A 22,227-nucleotide genomic window follows, 5' to 3' on the forward strand; every position below is an offset into this window, starting at 1 on the left:
CATTAATATTCATGTCCTGAGTAGATGCAGAGCCTCCGCGACAGATAAAATGAGTATAATTCATTTTGGGAAAATAAAAGAAAAGCCATAACGTTGGATCGAATAAAATGACTGAAAGATAACATAAAATTTTAACCAAAACGACGACAAAATAACAAAAATAAAAACGTAAATATGAATAAATTAAAAATTGATTCAATAGCAAAAAAAAAAATTACCACAACAATATTTTCCGGCAACAATAAAATAAAATCAAATTTTATTAGAAACTCATTCTGTAAATTTGAACACAAAAACAAATACCGAACATTTGATTAAAACTAAACAGAAGTGTCAGGAAATTAAACAGGATGGCTTTCTATAAAATTTACGTCACACGAAGAATAAGAACGTATAGAAAAAATGGGGCACATTTTCATCCTTAGTGAGTTTTTCATTATCGAGTCATATTGCAGCAGAGATTTGCAATAGGATTTTTACGAGTCACGAAGCGAGACACTTCGGATTTTTATTGAAGAAATGTGTTGATATTATTAAATTAATAACCATGCAATTTGATTTTCAGAAGTGGCATAATATTGTAGCTTGTATCCTTTCTTCATATTTTTTGTGTTGGGGGTGGGGGAACTTGGCTCTGGCCTAACATTATTTCAGATTATTTTTGTAAATTGTATGTGTGTGTGCTTATGTCCGAGCATAAAAGAATGTGCATATATAGCTACGAATGAATACACAACCATAAACAGATTAAATGACTCAAGCACACAATGACACACAGGCTTTTATAGAGAAGCAGGTAATATATTTTCAAAACACCTAAATAAACAAAAGGCTGGGTTCTCTATATAATTATTAAATCTGGTCTTTATTTTGAAAGTGAAAGAGCGGCTTCCAGTTCCATATGTTCACGGCTATTGTTTAATTATTTCAAATGTAGTTTGGGATACAAAAATCAAGCACCAAAAACGTCACAAATAAACGGGCCAAAAGACGTTAGCTAGATTTTCAACAGTGGTTTAAATTATATTTAAAAAAAAAAATAGGAAAGCTGTCGACAATATATTTCGAATAAAGTAGAACACAGATTTTGAGAAGAAAGAACATCCTTTGGATAATACGTATATTTCAGGCCAATTACCCCTAAACTAATTGTACAACAAGCGCATCTATTGATCACATCTGAATTCGTTTAAGCATCAACGGGAAGTCTAAGCCGGTAAAAATTGTGACAGACATAACCTCGTTACGACTGAGGGTAAGTGAGCTGTTAATTAATCTTGTTCATAGGATGCTATTGTATGTTCATACCAATGCTATTTCTAAATGCCTTCGGGACCAGACTACCTACACTACTTGAAACCTATAGTTTCCATATCCCTTTTAAAATAGATGGATCAATTTTAAAAATATTTAAGCTATTTTGCATATTATTGCTAGAAGTTTTTAATAAAATTAGATTTAATTATATTCCTTTCATTCAAATATATCATCAGCACAGACCAGCTTTTAGGCCTGTCCAATTGATGGAATAATTGTTTTCATTAACACGAATGAAAATTGCACTGTTGTCTGGTATACATCTCACTCATCTGTTGATCTTTTCTCTTTTCCAGTGATTTTTCAGTCTGATAAATACGAAAACTTTTCGAAACTTACATGGAACTTGATATACGCATTGTTTGGTGTCATTAGGAAAGCTCATAGTATGAAAAAAATATATATATATATATTATATACATTATATATAAAACGTATATATATACATTACATACACATACATAACGTGTATATATATATCTATACAATATATATGAATAAATTTTATCACGTGATAATAAAATTCTTTCTTATATATATGTATATATATATATATATATATATATATATATATATATATATATATATATATATATATATATATATATATGTGTGTGTGTGTGTGTGTGTCTGTATATATACACAGACATGTACTGTATATACACATCTACCAAGTACGCTTTAGTGCGTAAACATACAATGAGAACGCACCCATCATCAGGATGCACGCAATCATCACAGGTTCCCCGAACTCCAAAATCACCTCCGAGTGCCTAATGAACAGTGGCGGCTTGCACAAGCCGCCGACCCAGTGCGCCAACAGGAGGGTAATTTCCCTTTGGAGACATATAATAGCATCAAACGCAAATCAAAGTACGCCACAGATGGGCGCTGGGAGTAATGGATTCGAGCTTGGGGGCGGATATGTGATATCAGTCTGACGCAGATATGTGATACCAGTCTGACGCAGAGTGTCATATACCCTTGCCGTGAGGAAGCAGGATATTCCTTCTCCGCTGATTGAAGGATAGTTTATACACCGCAGAAACACATGGGATTGAGAGAGAGAGAGAGAGAGAGAGAGAGAGAGAGAGAGAGAGAGAGACTACATACCGTGGAAGATTATACAATACAGAAACACAAGAGAGAGAGAGAGAGAGAGAGAGAGCCTAAATACCGTAGAAGTTTTTGCAAGCAAGGCATTCTTCCAGGCTGTCAGAGTCTATGAGATGGCTGGATGATGGGATTACACCAAATTTCATGTAAGAAGAGAATGTCGTCATGGAATTTTTGTAATCCAAAATACAGGACTAAGGTCGAAGCGTCTGCATCGGTAAGAGACTTTCGACTTTAATAATACTTAAGTGGCGGCAGAGTCCAGGCAAAGAGCGGACGTTTTCATTGACTTAATTTCTATAGTTTATATATATTATTATATATATATATATATATATATATATATATATATATATATATAAGTTTGAATATATATATATATATATATATATATATATATATATATATATATATATATATATATATATATATATATATATATATATATATATACACACACATACATAACGTAAGGACCTTAGACATTCTTTATAAGGAAGAGTGAATGCACATGTTCGCATAAACAAAGAAGAAACAAAGAAAGGTCGAGACTGAAATAATTAACAATCATATCAGGAGAGGAGCGGGTTGACACGACGGATACGAGACTTCAATATTTTATATTTTAAAAGCTACGTAAGAGATAAATACCGTCATTAATAAATATATCCACTTCAGTGAAAAATGAGAAAGAACTGTATTACGTTTCTTGCAAAGGCAAATAGGAAAAGCAATAAAATTAGAATTTTTATTTGAATATGAACTACATGAATCCCCACAAAATGACGCGTCAGCCACAAAGAACGCAAATATACGACGAATACGAAGGTATTAATTATATAAATATAAATATAAATATAAAAATTTAGACAAGTAACATCTCCACGTTTATTTCTGGAAGATACGAAGCACAGGAGAGAAAGAGAGGAGAGCAGACATTCCTCCGAGAATATATATTCATTCCACCCCGAGTTAATCAAGAGGAAGAGAATGGTTGCTTTTAAAGAAACGAGAATGGGTGCCATCATTCCACTCCCATTTCCACCCAGAAGGCAACGATTCGCTTGCTAGGATATTTTGGAATGTGTGTGTGGGTCTCGCCCCCTTCTTTTTTTTATTTATTTCATTATCGTCAGTGTTATAGCGGATGAATTTCAGGTGGGCTCTAGCTGGGAAATTTTATTTCAATTTATTATTCGTTCGACTGCATGATTAAATATGTTCCTTAGTCTTTAACATATTTTTTTTATTCTTTTTGTCATTTCATTAAACCTAAGGTAGTATTTGCCAACATGAACGTCGTTTCTTATGGCTCTTCTAATTATATACTTCTTTCCATTCCTTCTATTCGCTCACTCCTTTCACGGGTTATTATCCACTGCGTACAGCATCCTTCATGCTTCAATTCATTTATCTATTCTGCGCATTTCCTTTCATTGTTATTAATACCCTATTCCAGTGGTGGTTACTTCATTATCTTTTTATCTTAAAGCTGAATTCACGTTGCACGTTTCCCTTCATTTAATATCACACCCTAATGAATGTATCCCATTTTAGAAAATTATATTCTAATTTCTCTTACTCCAGCACGCCAAATCTCCATCGACGTATTATCCTATATTACCTTCTTATCCCGAGAAGGCAAATTCGGGTGCCATTTTTTTTATCAATGAACGCTGTAACAAATACATTCTCTTAAGCTTAACTTCATGCATTATTCTTTCCTACATTTATTTTCCTCGCCTCTTCCACTAAAGGGGAAGTTTCACTCTGGTCATCCCCCCTGAGGTCAGCTGCTAGCCCGGGGGACGGGGCTGTCCTGGGAAATGTATTTTGCACTAAGAAAAAAGGTAGAACGGACAATGAGCCCATTCTTCTCCAAATATTGCCCCCGTGGAAATTTCACTGGGCTATTATTACGTTTGTTTCTCTTTCCTTTAGTATTTGTTTTATATATATATATATATATTGGTTTTATTTGCATACATTTACAGAGCCTTCTTTCATGACTTTTGATATGTGGTTTATTAAATTATTGCATTTCTCTCTCTCCCTCTCACACACACATACTTTACTTAATATTTTTCTTATGCTTTCCAACTATTTTCACATATACATTCCTACTCGTTTCATTCTACTTTTTCTTTAATTTGAAACTTTTTGAGATTTAGAATAATTACTTAATGTTCTTGTTCAAGCATCAACCGGTGTTGTAAAAATAACCCAGGGTCTAATTTAAATATTTCTTAGCAATATATAAAGTGTGTTTTACTCCACTGTATAACATAAGAAGGTAAGTATCCATTTCCAATATATGCCTCCAATAAGTTAGGAGGGGTAATATATTCACAATACCAAGGTAAAACCTTTCACTTCAATTACTGAAAGGAAGAATTATCAATGAGAGGTCACAATGAGCAATTAAAAATAGACGGAACTGAAAAATTTACTCAGATATAAATTTAGCGATTACGCTTTCGTGACAAAAATAAGGCAGACGAAGGAAGACATAATTGGTGTAAAAGATAAAATCTAATGGAATATAGAACAAAAAATTTATCATAAAAATGGCGACGAAATATACCAAACTATGGTCATTAGACGGTGATGGATTCGAGTACAATTTTGTTTTTTTTTCATAAAATCGCAATTTACAGAGGATTGGATGGAGACTTTTGCGGAGAAACAATATCATGGGAAAAAGACAGATGCAAAGAATAATAAAAATTAAAAGAAATCCAGATCATCACGGAAGTCGGGATAAATGGTACTGACAATGAGTTTGTACAGTAACTGAGAAAGTAGAAAAAAAATTGGAATGAGACGATGATTGGGTGAATACCATAATACAATCTAATGCAAACAAATAAGTACTGTTACATGAACATGTTACTTGAACGAAGAGAGAAAATCTGAACGGAAGTCTCCTGTAATTTCCTAGGGAATAAAACAGGGACTCTCCGTAATTTCCTAGGGAATAAAATAGGGACTCTTGTAATTTCCTAGGGAATAACACAGGGACTCTCCGTAATTTCCTAGGGAATAAAATAGGGACTCTCCGTAATTTTTTAGGGAATAAAACAGGGACTCTCCGTAATTTCCTAGGGAATAAAATAGGGACTCTCCGTAATTTCACAGGGAATAAAACAGGGGCTCTTCGTAATCTCCTAAGGAATAACACAGGGACTCACCGTAACTTCCTAGGGAATAAAACAGGGACTCTCCGTAATCTCCTACGGAATACAACAAGGACTCTCTGTAATTTCCTAGGGAATAAAACAGGAACTCTCCGTAATTTCCCAGGGAATAACACAGGGACTCTCCGTATTTTTCTAGGGAATAAAACAGGACTCTTAAAAATACCTAGAAATATCCTGAGTTGATTCTGGAGGCTTAAAAGGCCGACGTACATGGCCTAAGATGGAGAGGAAACGTTCCGGGAAGAGAATGGCGCATCAGAAGGGAGGAATTTCAGAAAAGGTGGAGAAACGACGGAAGGGAGGAAACCGCAAATGGAGGAATGTAAATTGAGGAATGTAGCTGAGAAGGGGAAGAAATTATCTATGAATATAAGCGAGAACTCACGGAAGTACTGTACCAGTGAGTTCAGTAACTGGTGCTAATTCTGCACGAGAGAGAATCAGAGCTGGGGATGAACAGTACTGTAAGGCAACCGAAAGTAAGGTTGCCTTGCAGTACGATAATTACTGAAGAGACGAGGAACGAGCTCTGTAGGAAAAGTAAAAGCTGCGTAGATTTCCCAGACAAAGAGGACACCATAAGGAAATTGCAATATCCAAAATCAATTGAGAAATACCAAAGAAAACTATTTACTATTTCTAGATATTTAGAAAATTATGGTTACAGATGAGGTGAAAGGTTAAAGAGCAAAAATAAATTTAAAATAAGACACAACTCAAACAAAATCTTGGCAGGATAAACACCAGAAACAAGAAAATTCATTTAAATGGACAACGTTTATCTTGGATTCACAACATAAATTCAACTTACCATCTATTTTTGTATGTGAAAGGTTAAAGAGAGAGAGATAAAAACTGAAAATAAAGAACAATCTCAAAATCTCGGCGGGATAAATAACAAAAACGGGAGAATTTCTTTAAAATGGCAAAGTTCATCTTAGAATCACACCAGAGATGTAACTGTATTATCTATTTTAAGAGAATCTATTATATAGCTTCACTGGCAATGAACTCACTCGCAACGGTAATCAATATGAAGTGAATTACTGGTTACAAATTCGAGTACATCATTCATTACATCCTCATTTTGACAAATGATCAGAATCTTGAATGATTTATGTAAAACGAAACATGACATATTCTGGTGTATGCTAATGTTTCAGAAATTTCGCATCCCTGGTAATTCCTATTAATTTAGTTTCTTAACGCCTCAGAACTGCAAAAAATTATTTTCATACGTAAAAATAGGCTTTAGAGTAATGACTATTTAACTGGCCAATGAAGATTCCTGACGAAAACCCAGCCATTTTAATTTCAGTGTTGTAAAAATGTAATTACATACAAGTCACCGAATTAAAAATTTAACATTCTGCTTTCATGCTGTGAGCTCAAAAAATAACTGTTTTTCCCATTAACTTTTGAGAGCAGTTTTTTTTAAACTTTTCATAGCTTTTTTTTTTACTTTTCATAGCAGCGTTTTCTTTTTTTAAAGTCCGGTTTAACCAAGATCAAAGCGAGTACTGAGGGCACAAGGGAGTCATGAATTGTACTGCAACTACCAATGTATAAATTCTTATTTGTAATTTAATTGACAGTGCATCATTCTCTGCAAGCTACTTATTATCCAAAGCACACGTGGAAAAAAAGATATAAACCCCCTGGGTACAAACCAAACGCAATGTAAAACTGACGTGGAACGCTTTTCTTCAACACCTAAGGCAGGTTACAAGCAAATGAAAAAGTTAATTTTATATTTTCCTATAATTATGTTAAATTGAAATCGCAGATACTTGTTTATTATTATCAAATAAAGATACAATATCAAAGAACCAACCAATGATATACATACAGTTGCAAGTGTCCTCCTGTGTATGTGTGATGTGCGCATGCGTAGCTCAAACTTCTTTATCAGTATTCTATTAAAAGGCTGCATAAATTTCCTTTAGATCAAACTATGTTATCATACTTCCAATCCCCGGATTCACTCCCTTTCTTTAAACCTTTACGCAACGATCGTTTACATTTTTGAAAAGTCAATGCCAAACATTTTTAGTAAGGTTATTTTAGGGTTTGACTTGAACTAACCTTGTGTTCATTATATGTAGCTGAATTGGTGTTTAGTTTCGGCAAGCCTTGAAAATGCTTTCAATAATTACAAACTACCTCCTACAAAATTTCAACATTTCTGAAAAAAAAAAAGAATCGGCAATCTATCAAGTCTTACGTAAGACAAAAGATTGAGAGTTACCTAACATCTTCTGCTTTTAATTAATTCCACCAATATCCCATCATTCTGGGACTAAAGGCGTTCTACCTGGTATCACTGAACCCTCGCAATAGGTTATCCAAAAAGTTCTGAGATAAAGACCTCTCATCATGAACGAGTTTCACTAAACTTTTACCATCTGCAAACATCAAGAAACAATACCGCAAGATATTCGGGGCAACAAAGGGGCGTAAAGTCCTGGAGATGATCAACCCCGCAAGTTTTCGGAGAAGCAAGAGAACACGTCGTAAAGTTAATTGAACGAGGTGCGAATGGCTAAGGTATAACCCGAAGTTTGGGGACTGAAGGTCATAAAAGTACCCTCTCACTGTGTTGCTCCAAGTCTTGCTTGTGTGGACGGGTGGCCTATACAATAGGGAGCGTAAAGCAGTAGTGCTTGTTTGTTTGTGTCTGTATGTATATACCTGTTGTGTCAAGATACATACATATATATATATATATATATATATATATATATATATATATATATATATATATATATACATATATATATATATGTATATATACATCTTTACGGGATACGTATGTAACTGTAATAACCACAATGCCCTCTTAGCTTCTCGAATTCTGTACACATTATGGACACACTTGTCACCACAAAGCCCGGCATCCAAATCCGAAAATAAGAAGATATTCTGAAGTCCGTCGCAGAATTCGAACCCGCATGCGGGGGACCAGAACGAGGTCGCGTTACCGACCTGACCACGAGAAAGATAAAAGTCTACTGCCTAAATCGTTTGTAAATTAACTGATTCATTGAAGAAAGAGGACCTTCATTTAGTATTTACACTATACAATCCCGACAGCAAGTTAAATATATTGCAAAAGATTACCAAGCATTTGAGAAAGTGGTTTTTTGATAGCCAATAACTATACGAGTCTATAATTTCAGTCTAACTTGAAGTATGAGATATGGGCACAGTAATGGTTAGGATGCAAAAATGAATAAAGGCCGCCAATAACTTTCAGTTATACCTGCGCAGTTATGCCTGCACAGTCGGCCTGTGCAGGAAAAACTGAACCCACTAACGTTGGTGGTGGCCTTAACGTTCAGCCCTGCCTGCACAGGCGTAACTGCGCAGGTATAACTGAACGTTAGTGGGTTCAGTTTGCCTGCACATGCTGATTGCGCAGGCGTAACTGCGCAGGTATAACTGAACGTTAGAGGCTCAGTTTTGCCTGCACAGGCTGAATGCGCAGGCTTAACTGCGCAGGTATATCTAAGCGTTAGTGGGGACCTTAAAATAAGAAAAACTGCATCTTATGAAATGTCTTTTGTAGCCAAAAACTACACGAATCTATAAACTCTATTCATATAAACTCTGTTTAAATTGAAATACGAATATATGGCCACAGCAATGCACAGTATGGACAAATATATAAAATGAGAGAAACTGCATTTGATGTGAAGTGTTTTTTGATGGCCAAAATCTACACGAATCTATAAATTCCGTCTCACTTGAAATACGAACTATGGGCACAGCAATATTTAGGAAGCGAAAACATAGAAAATGAGGAAAAACTGCACCTGATAAGAAGAGTTTTTGAAAGCAAAAAGCTAAACGAATCTTTTAAAATTCCTTCCAGTTTGAAATATGTTTAAGTTGCAACTATATACAAAAAACTACACGAATCTTTAAATTCCTTCTAATTTGAAACATTTAAGATGCAAATATATACAAAATGAGAAAAACTACGTCTGATATGAAGTATTCACGTCTTCGGACGCAAGTTCGTGATGCAAAAAAAGAAAAAAAAATGCACCCGAATGTCCTAGGAAGGTAATGACTGGGACGCACTTACCGCGGACGCAAAATACTCCCAGGACATAAACGGGCCCGCAACAGCAAAAATATATTAAAGCGTGCGTTGTATTTTGAGTAAAGTGCAAGACCTGACAGACATATATCTTGCTAAGTGTGGTTGGCGGTGAGTGAGGCTTTTAGTGTTTTTTCCATTTTATTAAAGTCTTTCCACACTGACGCCCGGAAATGCCTTAAATTGAATTGGACAGAAGGTAAGACAGTCGCTTCAAGCAAGGCAAGGGGGGGAAAGGGCAGAGGGCTGGGGCACTTTTCGGTGGTAAAATGAAAGCTGCTTATTTTCTTTTCTTCAGGAGGAAGTGAGTTTTAAGTTCTTCTGCATAATAATAATAATAATAATAATAATAATAATAATAATAATAATAATAATAATAATAATAATAATAATAATAATAATATGGACTCCTAAGGAGGCAGGATGCAACCGGAACCCCACACTATAAAAACCACTCAGTTGAATAAGATGACTGTGATAGACAAAAAAAAAGGAATAATAATAATAATAATAATAATAATAATAATAATAATAATAATAATAATAATAATAATAATAATATTTTGTTGAATAAAATGGCTGCAATTTGCGAATTGATTTTACACTGAGTTTTCGCAATTCTTCTAATAATTCGGTTTTCCTGCACGTCAATATTAGTCAATAATTGTCCAGTGTTCATATTTCGATGGATGAAACAGCGTATTTCTTACAGCGGAAATTCTTTATTTCATCCATCGAAAATTTAGCAAGAGGTGTCTTGAACACTGTGTCGAAGTACCATTTCGATCAGATAATTAGTTTGAAAGATATTTGAGAAAAACGATGACGCGCGGTCCCTGAAATGGATAGCAAATGCCTTTATATCATTCTATGTAATATCTTCAGAATGGTTTCCTTAGTAAGCTATATTTCCACTACGAAATTTTTTTATTTAACTTCTGGATAATATTGCACAAAAAATATTGAAAACTTTTTTGTAAGAAAGTTATACAAAACTTCAAAATTAATCAATCGCCTTCTTCCTAAAAGGCTCTTTCCCATTCTTCCCCTCTATCGCAAATTCTATAATTCATTCGAACAGGATCAAAGTCCCTACCAGATTCATCAAGCCTTTTACTTATCACGAAGAGATCGTGAGAAAATTTCAGTCAAACTGATTGGAAACGGGTAACGATAATTTAATGACCTTTTTGCATTGGAAATGCACTTCCTCGAATGAATGAGAAAAAAAAAGGGAGCCAATAGGTTTCCAAGAATTCAGTCTGGTGAAGAACAAGGACTGTCGTCTTATAATCAGGTGTGTGTGTGTGTGTGTGTGTGTGTGTGTGTGTGTGTGTGTGTGTGTTCGCATGCAAGCGTGCCAGTGGGAGACTGTTTGCGAAATAGAGAGGAGAAGGGATAAAGAAAGGGTTTTATATATTATAATTTTATGCGGGAAGGGGTAAAGAATTTATATTATAATTTTATGCAAGAATGTTTTTCTACATGGAAAACTTGAGGTTTAATTAGTTTCAGGTAATTATTATGCGTGCATATATATATACACATACATATATATATATATATATATATATATATATATATATATATATATATATATATATATATAAATATAATACACACACACACACACACACACACACACACACATATATATATATATATATATATATATATATATATATATATATATATATATATATATATATATATATATCTTTCAAAATTTATGCCGCAATAACCTATTGGGATCGATCTACCATCAGGAATAACATACACCCGAGTTACTCTAAATCATATATGATGAGCGCTGCTACCCTGACCTTGGATGAGGATATATTTAATAAGATGACACAAGGGAAAATAACCGGTTTTTTTACACTGATAAATACATCAAAAATTAAACTTGAAACACCAAAAATTTCTGAATATTCAATCTACTCTTAGAAAGGAACAATTATCTTAATAATGAAGGTCTGTCAATAACGGCTTGATGAACTCCACTTGCAATTCTCAGGAAGTGAAGACTCTATGCGAAATGGAAATGAAAATGAAAACACGGGAAAAAATGAAAAAAAAAAAATATAAAAGAAAACATGATGAAAGAAATGAGCTACCATACTCTCTCATCAAATGAATTTGAATAATCATCACAGAAACGTTTTAAAATCGACAAGAACTGATGAGACCGAGAAAAGTTTATTAAACACCCTTTCGAAAAGGATGAAGCTGAATATGATAAATCTAAAAGACGAGACAGTGGATGCAATGTTCATTTCCGTGCAGTTCCCCCTGAGTTGCGAGGAAACTGAGAAATGAAAAATGGAAATATAATTTTTCGGAAGAGCTTAGAGTGGAGACCCAGAAGAATAATGTTGTTTAATTATGAATTTCAATAGAAGGAAGCAGAGAAAGATGGATTAAGGACTTAAGCCAATGCAGAGAAAAAAGAAGAGTTAGACATTAATGAATTACGATACTCTCTTATTCTTTGCAATGTTTGGAGTAAAAACTGAATAACAAGATTTCACGAGATGAAACGATCTACACGATCCCGAGATTATGAAGTAGTTTTGTAATCAAACATCACAGTTTGCACTTAAAATATTATAAGAACAAATTCATTGCAGCAAAACATTTATGGGGAACGTAGAACATAATGAAAACAGAGATTAAAAGAAATGGTTGTAACATCTTTTGTTGTAGTAAGCAAAAAAAAAAAACTTAAAGAAAATCTAACTTCAGTGGTAAGCTTTTTTTTTTTTTTTATTAAGATGGCCTTATGCCAGCACGGGCTCTTGCTCATAGAACAGCCCGTAAGAGTGGTAAGCCTCGCTGCATTTTTCACATATCCTGCTAACACACACTTCTGATTACAGATCCAACAAATAACTTCAATGAAAACGTAATAAATTGTACATTCTTGTCAAGCGAAATCTATAGGAAAACAGTACTTATTCTTGTGAGTATTACTGAAAGGGACTTCAAAATAATCTTTTCAGTATTCCATTTTGTCACTATGTTCCCGACCTTACCAAAACAAAAATCAATGCATTATTACGATGCAAGTCATTTTGTTCCAACCTGCCATTCTAATAAATGCTTTCAAAAGGTTATATTAGAGGCTTGCATAATAGTTTACCTAGCCCTTTTGAAATATGTAAAAAAAAATAAAAATTTCTAATAATAAATAGAAAATGTGTTCATTTTGCGACTTTTAAAAACCTACAATATCAATTTGCGGGTAAAGAATTTTTTATTTACCTTGACAATACGCTCTAATTTTAGGTTTATTAAACACGAAGCATTCATTAACTAAAACCTTCTTAATTTTTCGCAAAATCTCTAATGGGAAAGTAGCTAAAACTTTCAAATCTAATTTTGAAAGCCATTAATCACCGAAAAATATCGCTTGTTACAAAGGAACCGACAGGAAAGTCTTTCAGAAGACAACCCAGGCAGTCAATTTGTCAAGTTCGTTGCTAGAGAGAGAGAGAGAGAGAGAGAGAGAGAGAGAGAGAGAGAACCATTCATTATGCTATTAGAAATTTACGCGATTTCAACAATATTAAAGAAAACGTACATAACTGAAAGAGAGAGAGAGAGAGAGAGAGAGAGAGAGAGAGAGAGAGAGAGAGAGAGAGAGAGAGAGAGCATTATTCACTATGCTATTAGAAATTTAAGATTTCAGCCTAATATTAAAAAGACTGGCAGATAGATGGACAAAATCGAAGAGAGAGAGAGAGAGAGAGAGAGAGAGAGAGAGAGAGAGAGAGAGAGAGAGAGAGATGGCATGGCTTGCTCCGCATTGAAAATCATACATGCTCAGCCTAGGAAAATAAAAAATAAAAAAAAATCACAGAAAGACCCAAAAGATATGAAAGGGTAAAAACGAAAGCGAATCTATTCCACATTCATCCCGAGTCCATAAAAGAAGAAGAAGAAGAAGAAGAAGAAGAAGAAGAAGAAGAAGAAGAAGAAGAAGAAAAAAGGTAACCGAAGGCAGCCGAAGCGAAGGAGGAAGCCGAGTGATACGCATATTTGGGGAACGAACTCAAATTGCGCAGAATTTGAGAAGAAAATCCCGCCCCCCACCCCCCGCCACCCCGGCCCGCCCACCCCGGGCAACAAAGAATCTCCTTGCGTCGCTTCAATAAATCTGCGATAGGATGCGGCCAGCAGGGGGATTTAGTTACCTATTCTGCTTAGATATCTTTTCTCAGCCATGGCCAAGTCGAAATTTGGAGTAATATTCAATTCTGAACGCAAAATTTATGATCTTTACGCGCGGTATACTTAATTCTGTTTCGGTTATATTAGAGAACGATATATCTACCTATCTACTATGTAGGATATTAGAACAACATATGTATATGTATATATATATATATATGTATATATATATATATATATATATATATATATATATATATATATATATGTATATATATATATATATATATATATATATATATATATATATATATATAATGTGTGCATTATGCAGTAAAAGGAATGAAAGAGTTTTATATATATATATATATATATATATATATATATATATATATATATATATATACATATACATATACATGAAATTATATTAATTTTACAAAGCTTCTCTATATTTTCAGATATCAACATGTCAATAACCCAACAATATATCAAATTCACTATACACGGAAGTGCACCTACCCAGACCGGGAATCGAACCTATGCATCGTCATCATAACCATTATTGTGAAATACTTTAAGTACTTCTGTAAAATTGTTTTAACGGAAACGCGTTTTTTTAACAGGTAAAATCACTCGGCACGTAACCCTCATTCAATTAAAAGTGGCTGCCTATGCCAACCCTCACCACCCCTCTCTCTCTCTCTCTCTCTCTCTCTCTCTCTCTCTCTCTCTCTCTCTCTCTCTCTCTTAACTAATACCCGGAAGCGACAGTACAGTATGTCTTCGTCTGGTCCCTAAATCAGCGCCTAAAAGGTCATTAATCTTTTCGTCCAATGCCAGGGCATATTTTCATGCAGTGGGTGTCATTAAATTACCATTATCGCTTTCTAGCCAATTCCTCGTGCATTTCCTCTTCAAACTTCTTACGACCATTAAAAGATAATCCATCTTCCCGACTGGTAGGGCCAAAGTCTTCCGCTTTCGTCGGAAAAATTTCATCTCGTTGTTTAAAGTTGTCAGTGCGCCTGAATCATTCGATAAACAATAAAGCGTCTGTCATTAAAAGTATATTGTTTTTATTCCAACCAGAATCTATCGAAATCGACTAACAACATACTTTCGAAGTTGCATTTTCAAACATTACATTTCGGTACAGATTTCTATGATCGTAAAAGTCTTCCTAAGTTTATATATATATATATATATATATATATATATATATATATATATATATATATATATATATATATATATATATAATATATATATATATATATATATATATATATATATATATATATATATATATATATATACATATTATCCTTGTCATGAGCACATTTTTTCAACATACTTTCAAGTTACAATTTTAAACATTATATATTTCGTATAGATTTTCACAATCGTAAAAAGTCTTCCTATGTTATATATATATATATATATATATATATATATATATATATATACGTTTATATATTCCATTATATATATATCTTCATACATATTATCCTTGTCATGAGCACGTTTTTTCCAACAATAGTTTCCTGAAACCAACAAAATTTTAAACATTATATATTTCTATAGATTTCTACAATCGTAAAAGTCTTCCTATGATACTGCTTCTTCTTCTTTTTTTTTAATCCTTGCCATGAGTACGTTTTCAACCTCCATTCCATTTTTGTACCGGGATCTTCATCACCATTGTATATAAATGAATAACATAAGGCACCTACAAAACAAAAATCCAAACAAAACGCTGATTCCTGGAAACTAACAAAATAGCAAAACAATTACGACAAGGACACGCCAACCCTCTTTCTATTGTGGGGTAACCTAGCACAAAGGAGAATGCAAGACCACGAGTAAATGTTGTTTATAGATACAAGAGAATATTGTGTGAGAAATGGTGAGGTAACATCTTGACATTTTCATAGTAGGTATCAGAAATATGCCGTTAGGGTATATAAATGAATAATATGTAAAATGAATATAACTACATAAAACAAAAATATATATAAACACACATACATATACACACATACACACACATACACATATATATATATATATATATATATATATATATATATATATATATATATATATATATATATATATATTAGGAACAATATAACATCCGCTTAGGCAGCAACTAAAAAGCAACATTAGACTTAAAAGCTACAGAGAACGAAGAAAGAAAAAGCCCATTTAACTTCAATTTTCTTGTTGATATAAGCGAAATTGTACTCCGCCCTCCTATCAAGTTCCTGCCATAAATGAATTTCTTCCGGTGCTCTAGAAAAAAGCAGACAGGCCTACCCAGCCTATTCTAAGTAAATCTAATTTGGTAATGGCCACAGATAGCTACTCCCCGTAATAACTCTTGTGTGGCATCTAAAAAACCGAATGGGACCGCCAAAACTTTCCGTATCTTACAGTCATGTTTCAAAGTGTCCCATGAAACGAAGTCTAGCTTTAGCTCATCGGTTTAAGTTCTTAAATACTCTGCGATACATTTGCATTTGCGGCAAATGCTAAAATAATATCCATTCTTCACTGATATCAAATTAAAAAAGTTTTTATAAAGCAACCATGAAGGTTAGGGAGAGAGAGAGAGAGAGAGAGAGAGAGAGAGAGAGAGAGAGTTGGAGGTATCTGACGAACATCTTCCTCCCAGCGGGATGAGTTATTCATCTCTCTCTCTCTCTCTCTCTCTCTCTCTCTCTCTCTCTCTCTCATCTGCAACCTATAGCAATTAATAACATCTAGATATTCAATTAACTGCTCAAGACCATGATATCACGCTGGATTTGAACTTGCCCATGCCGTTCCTGTTCCGCCCACTTCCGGAATCGAACACGGTCCCATCGGTTGTGAGCAGTGTTTGATACCCCTGGGTTAAGAGGACAAGAGGGAGAGAAAAGCTATTACAATCTATCCGGGTACATTATATATCGTCCATAAAAAAAAAAAAACTGTGGGACCCCAACGAAAGGAAGAGGGGAAAAATGAAGCAGACAAATCTGATCGTATCATTATTTATATCAATCTTCTAGAATGAGAAAGACGAGAGACAGAGATCATGACGTGAGACCAGAACACAAGGAGGAAGTCAAAGGCTGCCTACGTTCAAGGAAGAGACGCGTCTTGCAAAGCATAAAAGAAATGTTTCTTGAAGAAGTTGCTCTACCAATTATTAAGCTGGCCCTGAGCCAGTTTCTCTTGCTTCTTGAGCAGTCTGTAACCTCAGAGAGAAAATCACAGGCTCTTGCTTCTTGAACAGTCTGTAACCTCAGAGAGAAAATCCTAGTCTTGACTGAAAAAAAAACTGATCAATGAAACAGTGAGCATTAGGACGCAGTTATTCCACATGTTTAGCTTTTCTTGAGGGAGGACCAAGTAGTGGAAACAACAGCCCCAATGATAGGCTTTTTTTCTGTCCTAACAGCACGACAGTATTTTTAACGAGTTAATGTCACTGAATTCTGGGACGACTTAGCCTCCAAGAAAAATCTCCAGACCACCTAAGATGAAAATGAAAAATACTTCTCGGTTCAGATATGGTATTGTGCATAATCTTTTGACAAATAATAACGATGTTGCCCCTTCGTATATGTGTAGGGGAGTAAAACATAATAAACAACGTGGAAACTACAAAAAACACAATAATGAAAAATGGAAAATAAATACTTCTACGACGATAAACTTCGACTAAAGCAGAAGCAACAAAAAAATCCACAACAATACAGGCACTATTTCCTTAGCTATAACCACTCGTGATACGATGAGAATTATGGACCCAAGTGATAATAAAAAAAGGATAGTTATTTATACGCATATGGTTCTTTCTTAGCTTACGAAATTTACTGTTACTGTCTGCGTCCTTCCCAAACAAAAAGGTTCGATTATTTAAGACCTACAGCCATTACTTTATTCCTTTACCATCCCTAAGGTAAAGATTGCACTTGGCAACTCTGCCGGAGTTATTCCTGCGGAAGAGAATTGTCGTAAATATTGAAGCCGACGTTAGTTAAGACTGTTTATAAATAAAAAGCTTCGAAAAATTTATCATCCCCCAGTTTTGTTAGTAGAGAGTACCAGCTGTTATTTTACGGACTGGAGTATTATCGAGTTTTAAGATGGAGGTAGTTCTGTTAGGGATTTCAAAAATATTTAAACAAAAAATATCCTCATTATTTGGCCAAAGGTAGTTAAAAACAGTGCTCTCTCTCTCTCTCTCTCTCTCTCTCTCTCTCTCTCTCTCTCTCTCTCTCTCTCTCAATGGGACAAGTATCTTCAGCAATGCTTAAAATACGTTCATCTAACCAACTTTACGAGTGTATATACTTGCAATATGTCATTAAACTTCCACTGTGCATCCATAGTCAATTTAACTGACAACTGTCCTCATTAACTTATCAAGACCATTAAAAGTTAAATCATTTCTGAGACTCTTTCACCTTATCTTCCCAAGCACAGTGAAAAGCTACATTTTGGACTGCAATCATCAGTTATTGAAAAATGCAATCAGCGACCAGTTTATTTACACTCAGAATTACCTTAACAAGTTGTGCTTTTCTGAGTGTTGAAATGTTACATCGTGAATCTTTGCGAATGAAAGGTTATGGAAAAAAGTAAATTGCGAATAATTGTTCAAAGTCGATTTTTGATAAGGAAATAGGTAAAATGGTAACAGCCTCCGAAATAGTTGATTGGGCGATTTGGGAAGTTGTGGGATGTAGGGGGAAGGAAGTGGGGGTGGGGAGGGGGTTGCAAATTACAACAAATGGACAAAAAAAAAAAAAAAAAAAGTCTGGGGAATCAATACGACCCCCACAGGAATTTCAAAAGTTTCTACTCAATGTTCGTTATTTCCTGAAGTTCCGCTCACACTAAAAATATTTTCCTTGGCAAAAAAAAAAAAAAAAAAAAAAAAATTCCCGAGGGTTGTACCCAATCCACTTAAAAATGCCTGGAATCTCCCAGGGGCCATTTATATACAATTGGCCATCGCCACTGGTATGTAAAATCCTACTGGAGGCGGGAGAACTATAATATTTTTTTTTTATTTTCTTCCAGGAATGGTCCAATCTTTTTTAATTAATTTATCCATGCCAAAACTACTCTTTTGGAGGTCGAATTTAAATCGTTTTTATGGATTCCTGTCGAAAGCAGCCACTGGTTCGAGGTTAAAAGCCTCTTCTCTTATCAGTATTTATAAAATACGATAATTTAATGGAGAAATTCTTAAAAGATATAATCATCGCCGAAAGACTTACAATCAGTCTCATCCACAATGTAAATAAGACCAATATCTACAATCTCAGAACGGAACGATGCCTGACCGGACGTATGCAGTTTTCTGAGAAGAAAAAAATATCCAGGGAAAAAAGCAAGGTTACACTTTATACTTCATTTCCATTAATAAAAAGACTACTGAAAATAAAAAGCAGTAGAAGCAAATAAACAGCTAACGAAAGCAAGGCACACGTAGGGAAGAAAAGATAGTGGCAATTTAAAATAAAAAAAAAAAGTACGTAAAACAATACATTTTATAACGCAAGATTGACACTCATAAACGAAAATATGAAAAGAAATCAGATGCCGAAAAGTTATATACATTCCCGTTTTTTATGTAAATATAATTTTTTCACCTGAGAAAAAGCAACATAGGACAGTAAAGGCCAATAAGCTCCAAGGGAATACGGAGCTAGAGAGAGAGAGAGAGAGAGAGAGAGAGAGAGAGAGAGAGAGGAGAGAGATGTGGGAGGGTAAGTGATATGTAGTAAAATCCGATAGTTGATTTTTCTACATATCACTTACCCGCCCGACTTCTCTCTCTCTCTCTCTCTCTCTCTCTCTCTCTCTCTCTCTCTCTCTTGTCGTTCCTATCCCCTCCCAGACTGGGAAACGAAAGGAGGGCTAACTGCTTGTAAAATGAGAGAGAGAGAGAGAGAGAGAGAGAGAGAGAGAGAGAGAGAGAGAGAGAGAGAGAGAGAGAGAGAATTATTATTTTCAAACAAGCTCTACAGTAATATGCTCTAAGATTCTGGGAGTGAGTGACTTCTCCCAAAAGACAAAATTCCATTTCATACCATACATTAGTTTTCTGCCAATCAAAATACCTTTATCAACCACCTGTCAATGACCGAAAAACGCACGAACATTCCCATTCCAAACAATATTTATAATCCACGAACGAGAATTCCAGCAAAGGAAGAGATCCTGGAAGCATCGAAACCATACATTTCCAACAACTCTCGTTGCAGTGACACCAGCTGCCAACATACCTATCTTCTCATTACGAGTTCGGAAAATATTTGACATTAATAAGGTCGATGGGATTAAATGTCATGAATTCTAAGTTTACAAAAAAAAAAAAAAGAATTAATGAATGCTACGAATCAGTACTCAAAAAACAGGTCATCATCCTGTGGGAATTGATGTCATGGTTCGCTTTTTAGGGTAACAAGAATAATTAAAATGGAGAATTGAGAATGATTATTGCTCTCCAATAGGGAGGTTCAATATGGAGGTTAACTTTGAGCTTGAATATGAATCTTTATTATTAATTAATTAACGCTTTACATACGTGTTTGCTTAGTATTCTTTTTTTTATATTTTGATTCTTCATTCTTTGTGCACTTTCCTGATGTCCCTGCAAAATGGAAACATTATATTTATTCTCTCTCTCTCTCTCTCTCTCTCTCTCTCTCTCTCTCTCTCTCTCTCTCTCTCCTCCTCCCTCATAACGTTTAATGTAGCCACACATAACATTTTAGATAATATTTATATACACATATATATTTTATATATATATATATATATATATATATATATAAACACACATACATTATATACATACATACACACACATATGCCATGAAAGTGTAATCTCGATTTTAATAAGATTCTGAAAATGAAGAATCGTAATGTGAAGGTACGCACTCTTCGTCAGGTCTGCAAGATCTGGCAACATGCTTATAACAACTAGTGTAATGCTACGCAATTAGCTCAGTAGTTTCCGAGAATATCAATGAACACGAACGTACACACACACACACACATTCATATATAGACACACACACATACTGTATATATATATATATATATATATATATATATATATATATATATATATATATATATATATATATATATATATAATGTAAGTAGGTATTACTTGGTATTCTCGGAAAACACTGAGCTAACTGCGTAGTATATAACACGTGTTCTACCAAGCACGTGCCAAAGCTTACAGCTTTAATTGCTCTTGTCTCACAAAGAACGTGTACCCTCACATGACGATTCATCATTTTCAAAAAATCTTATTAAAACGGAGATTACATCTGAACAGCATTCTCCTTCAGAGAGATTCTCACAATCACATTAGAGAGCCATTTTTCCTCCACCGAGACAGAATTATACTGATAAGCCCATTAATTAAGGCCAGTTTCCTTAATACCCTCTCATTTTCCTTCCACTTAAACTCGGTCTCCTGCTCGTCTCAATTCAGTTGGGAGAGAGAGAGACCGTCTTGCGTTGCTCGGTGAAGAGAAAGTGGAAGGTATGGTTTCATAATTTAGAAAACAGACCCTTGTCTCTAAGTGTGTAATTGCTTGCATTTCTTACTAATGTTTTTGAAGAGTAATGTTTCTTCTGTCTTTCTAATCATCTATCCCTCACCGTTTTATTCAATATTCTTAAACACCTAAATGACAATCACTGAAATAAGAAATAAATACTTAAGCCAAGGTTAGATGCGGAAAACGCCTAGGGGACGAAAGGAAAACCGTTGGGTTTTATCTTCGAAATTGGAAGGATCCACAACAGAGAATTAGGTGAGAAACCTTAGGAGGTTGTTACTTCGCCGAGAGATCTAGCACTGAAAATAAACAAGAGGCCTTCGCAGAATACGCTCTTTATCTTGTTTGGGAATTTCATGATTCCAGTTTAATCTGCTGGACCACAGAGGGGAAGTCGTGGAGGTTTAGAACTGGAAGAAATTCTGATCTCTCTCTCTCTCTCTCACACACATACTATATATATATATATATATATATATATATATATATATATATATATATATATATATATATATATATATATATATATATATATATATATATATATATATATATATATATATATATATATATATATATATATATACTTATATGGGCAATCTTCCTCCTTGGCTATTTTATTGAGAGATTTTGCACATTGGCATCTAATATTTTAAGATAAATCTTCAGTGCTTTACCAACGATATTAAAAAGATGTACAAACACAAAGTTTTCCTGTAAAATAATA

The 22,227-nt window shown here is 34.3% G+C and overlaps 1 protein-coding gene across 1 annotated transcript in view; it reads right to left on the reverse strand.

Annotated features, from left to right (window-relative positions):
• Positions 1-22,227, reverse strand: part of LOC136826021 (uncharacterized 29.1 kDa protein in cryB1 5'region-like) — a 76,357-nt gene that overhangs the window by 33,266 nt on the left and 20,864 nt on the right. The window contains exon 3 of the mRNA XM_067082880.1: positions 5,625-5,765. Within this exon, the coding sequence (XP_066938981.1) occupies positions 5,625-5,765 (141 nt within the window). The remainder of the gene's footprint in view (positions 1-5,624; positions 5,766-22,227) is intronic.

Source organism: Macrobrachium rosenbergii, chromosome 40 (genome assembly GCF_040412425.1).
Source record: "Macrobrachium rosenbergii isolate ZJJX-2024 chromosome 40, ASM4041242v1, whole genome shotgun sequence".
In the NCBI taxonomy this organism is placed as follows: Eukaryota; Metazoa; Arthropoda; class Malacostraca; order Decapoda; family Palaemonidae; genus Macrobrachium; species Macrobrachium rosenbergii.